Source organism: Meriones unguiculatus, chromosome 19, assembly GCF_030254825.1.
Source record: "Meriones unguiculatus strain TT.TT164.6M chromosome 19, Bangor_MerUng_6.1, whole genome shotgun sequence".
NCBI lineage: Eukaryota > Metazoa > Chordata > Mammalia > Rodentia > Muridae > Meriones > Meriones unguiculatus.
Genome location: NC_083366.1, coordinates 40,027,694 through 40,032,394, shown reverse-complemented (window position 1 = coordinate 40,032,394; position 4,701 = coordinate 40,027,694). Strand labels below are relative to the sequence as shown.

At 39.9% G+C, this 4,701-nt stretch overlaps 1 protein-coding gene across 1 annotated transcript; it reads left to right on the top strand.

Moving 5' to 3' along the window:
- Positions 1 to 292: 292 nt before the first annotated feature.
- LOC110562758 (putative vomeronasal receptor-like protein 4) lies at positions 293 to 1,186 on the top strand. The gene has a single exon (XM_021659636.1). The coding sequence runs from the start codon at positions 296 to 298 to the stop codon at positions 1,184 to 1,186; it is 891 nt and encodes a 296-aa protein (XP_021515311.1). The 5' UTR covers positions 293 to 295.
- The last annotated feature ends 3,515 nt before the right edge of the window (positions 1,187 to 4,701 follow it).

Here is a 4,701-nt window from a genome sequence, read left to right as displayed (position 1 = left end):
CTAATTTTACTCATATTGAAGTCAAGTAATTTAATCTCTTTGGTAATTTTAAATATATTTTTTATTTTTTCCCACAGTTATTACTTAAGGTACAAGATGTCCCATAAAGACAAGAAGAAAATGAGAATTCTTTAGATTAAAAAAGAATCTGTTCCATTCCACCTGTCAAAGCTGTCTTTTGTATACCAGAAACACACTATGATGTGAAATGTTTTTTTACAGGTACATATCAATTCTGTTACTTTATCCAAACTCTGCTTGTGAGATCCCAAATTTTCCACCCAAGAAGATAGAAATGGTTTTGAATATTAGCAACATAACAATATTCCTTCTTCTAACTGGACTCGGCACTGTGGCAAATATTTCTATTTTTGTGAGGTATATATGCACTTTTGTGGACTCTGGGAAGAAAGCTGTACACCTTATCCTCATCCACTTGGCTCTGACAAATTCTATACTGCTTTTTTCCAAGGGAATAGCCATGACAATGGCAGCTTTAGGTATGAGGCACTTCTTTGGTGAACTGGGCTGTCACATTACTGTTTATCTAGACAGGGTTTCACGGGGCCTCTCCATCTGCACCAGCAGTCTCCTCACAGTGGTCCAGATCATCATCATGAGCCCCAGAGCCTCCTGTTGGGGGAGGCTCAGACTGAGGTCTACAGGACATGTGCTTCTCTCACTGCTCTTCTTTTGGATTCTCAATTCCGTGATCAGCATGAACCTTCTCCTTTCCTTCAGAGACAAAGGTACAAACACATTACCACTGCTTAAGAATAGTGAATATTGTTATTTCAAAAGAGAAAATCAGAAAATAAACAATGTTTTTCTCACCCTTATGGTCCTGAGAGATGCAGTGTTTCAGGGTGCCATGGGAGGGGCCAGTGGCTACATGGTACTTCTTCTCCACAAACACCACCAGCATGTCCTCTACACTCAGAACTCCAAGCTCTACAGAGTTCCCCCTGAACTGAGAGCTGCTCAAAGTGTCCTCCTTCTGATGCTCTGTTTTCTTTTCTTTTATTGGACTGATTGTGTTGTTTCTTTATATTTATCTTCCTCTTTAAAGAATGACTCCTTAACAATTCAGTTTCAAGAATTTCTGACCCTTGGTTATGCATTTCTCAGCCCATTTTTGATGATTCACAGGGATGGACACGTGACTGAATGTTGTCATGCTCAATAATATTTGAAAAGCCATGCTGCTTTGATCTCTTCAGAAAAGGAGGTTTGAAATGGCTGTTAGTATTTTAGATGCCCTGTATATATTTTTTAATCAAAGTAAGAAAAGTTTGAGCAGGTAAAGATAGGTTCTCACACAGCACAGCTGGTGACAAGCTGCCTACATCTGACACATGCTGGCAAGTTTGAGGCCCAGGTCTCTTCTCATTTTCTATCCCATCATCCTTGAACATTTGTTGTGAACTGTGTCCATAGTTGGTGGATTTTCTCCACTGAGCATCAGGAAGTGAAGATGAGCAGAGCAATCTGTCAACATCTATACAAACTATTAATGTGAATCCCTTTCACTCTGGAACCCCATTTCTAGGAACAAATCCTTCACTGAAGAAATACAATTAAAAACAGTATCCATCATTCCAAACACATTGCCTGAACACAAAACAAGGTGGAAATTTGTTAGCTATTTGAAAATACTCAAAGATGGGATGTAACTCAGCATCAGAATGACTTCCTCTATGGCTAAGAAGATGCAGGCTCCATCATCAGAAGCAAGATAAAGAGAAAAACAGAGAACAAACCTCATCCCCAAGTATGCACACATAAAACAGAATTTCATGGCATGTAGGACTGGTGAAGTGGCTCAAAAGAAAGACACTTAGCACCAAGCCTGACAACCTGAGCTTGGTCTTCAGGACCCACATGGCAGAAGAAGAAAACTGACTCTTGTAAGTTGACCTCTGCCCTCTACATTTGTGCCATGGTACATACATGCCCCCTCCCATAAATAAATGTAATTTAAAAGTTTTTAAAGATTTTCATGTGGTATTTATGAACAAGTGAGTGAGCTCAAAATGTATTGATATGGGATAATGTCCAAGGGTGATTTAATTTAATAAAATAAAAATGTGAAAATAATGGAAGAATATAGTAACATTACCAATAATTTTTTTCTTCATCAATTCCAAAAATTAAAAATAAATGAAAGACCTGTGTTTGAAAGAATTTAGGTGAACACAAGTTCAACAATTACTCCCGTTTACCTCTCTTACTTCTTCTTCATCTTTTTTTTTTTTTAAGAAATATTGGGAAGCTGAACAGATTGTCCAGCAGTAAAGAACAAATACAGCTCTTGGAAAGGACCCATGTTTGATTCCCTGTACATCAAGTGATTCACAAAGGCTTATAACTCCAGGTCAAAGGGGATCTGATTCCTTTGGTCTTCTGCAGTACCTACCCCCAATTGTATAAACACAAACAAATAATTAAAAATAAAAATAAACATTTTGGCTATTGAAGGTTTCTTTTTTTTCCTATTTGTTTTTGATACACAGCCGCGTGTAACCCATATTGGCCTCAAACTTACTTTAAGGCAGAGGCTGGCCTTGGACTCCTGATCTTCCTCTTCCTACCTACCAACTGCTGTGATTAGCGCTATGTGCCATTCTGCCTGGCTCAAATTTATTTTCATGGCTGCGATGAAGATCTGAGAGATGTAGAAATGGTTCTGGCCATTGCTTTTTAGGACAAAGATAGCATGTCAAACAGACAGAAGGTGGAGAAGAGCCAGGGCAGCGTCCTTCTGGAGAGGAAATTCCTCTGCTTTGTTGAGGAGGTAACTGGAGAGGCACATGGGACAGGCTTCTGGTTTGCTGTAAGCATTTGGGTGTAGGTTTGTAGATATGTACTGTATCTAAGAGTCACTGACTATATTAAGATTAAGTGTAGCTTTTTTCTTTATGGTCCAATTATCTAACTGGTATATACATCCAAAGGAAATGAAATCAGAATTTAGGGACATTGCAATTCCATTTTTAATCACAGAAGCATTCACTAGTCACGTGGATTCAACCTAAGTGTCTGCCAATAGATCAATTAACAAACTGTCAAGGTTTCAAAGTCAAGATGGAGGTCTGAGCTTGAGCTCATAAACTTGAACTTCTTTGATAATAAAAAGATGTAAGGGAAAGATAAGTTCAATGGTTGAGTGTAAGAATGAGGAGGGAGAGAAGGGAAAATAGAGATAAAGACAAAGATACAGCAAAAAAGCAATTAATTAGTGAGACAAGAGGAATGCATTCAAGACACCAGTTAAGCAACAAGGCAGATGTGATTACTATTGGTGATAGTGGTATGTACTATATGTTTTTATATTATGTACTGTATTTTATTCTGTGCGATGGACTATGTATCTTTATGTGTATGATCATTTTAGAGCAAGTATGATGTTATTCATATGCATGTCTGTTGCCCATAGAGATCAGAAGAGGGCACTGGGTCCATGGAATTGGTTGAGAGCTGCCACATGGATGGTTATTATTGTTTAAAGAGTATTCTATTTAAACCTGGGAGCTCATTGCTCTATCAGCATGATACCAGGTTCACATCCAAGATGAATCCAGTCTGGGGTAAAAAAAAAAAATAAATAAACATTTTGCCAAATGTCTACACTTCCCAGATTCCTTCCCTTACCTTCTGAAAGAGCAAGGCTTCCCAGAGCAGAGCGCACGCATGCACCACTGGGTTTTCCTGTGTGTGTATGTGTGTGCTGGCAGTGAGTTGAGAGTGGTGTCCTCTCAGATAAAAGACATCTCTTCATCTCTACCTCCTTATTTTGCTCTCGAAAAAGTAAACCTGGCATGGTGACACATTACTTTTAATCCCAGCACTCGGGAGACAGAGGTAGGCAGGAAATGACCCATCTATCATGTTGCAAAGGCACCCACTCCCTTTTTCTCTGATGCTTTGTTGTTGATGTTGCTGTGTGAAACAATGAGTAGCATTATGACAGTTTCTTCCGTATGTCACTGTATATTTATATATTTTTACCTACTGCCCTCTCTTCTCCTTTCCCCTCCCACTGGTCCTCCCTACAAAACCTATTTTTAAAACTACTTATGTGATACTTTTGCCATGAGGTCAATGCAGAAACCCACAGACAAAGCAGAGTTTGCAGAGCCCCTGAAAGAGGAGGAGGAGGGAGTGTGGGAGACAGAGGGGTCAAGGACACCAGGAGAACACAGCTCCCAGAATCTACTGAGCAGGGCTCATAGGGGCTCACAGAATTCTGAAGCACCAGTGACAGAGCCTGCAAGGGTCTGTGCTAGGTCCTCTGCATACATTCTGTGGTTGTTTAGCTTGTGGTTTTGTGGGACTCCCAACAATGGGAGTTGGAGTATCTCTGACTCTTGTGCCTGGGCTTGGGACCTCATTTCTTCTACTAGTTTGTCTCATCCAGCCTTGATATGAGGATTTGTGCCTAGTCTTATTGTAACCTGTTATGCTGTAGTCAGTTGATATCTCTGGGAGGCCTGCTCTTCAGAGGGAGGGAAAGAGAGAAAGGTGGATCTCAGGGGGAGGATAGTTGGGGTGGTCCTGGAAGGAGCTGAGGGAGAGAGAAGCTTGTGGTCAGAATGTATTGTAATGAGAGAAGAAGAAGAAAAAAATAGGAAAAAAAACCCCCTACTTTCCTAAAGGACTTTTAAGAATCTGTAATATGCCTTTCTCCTCTGACAATATCAA

Bases quoted from the DNA above. Each gene is read 5' to 3' on its own strand.
- LOC110562758 (XM_021659636.1), top strand. From the start codon at position 296: ATGGTTTTGAATATTAGCAACATAACAATATTCCTTCTTCTAACTGGA.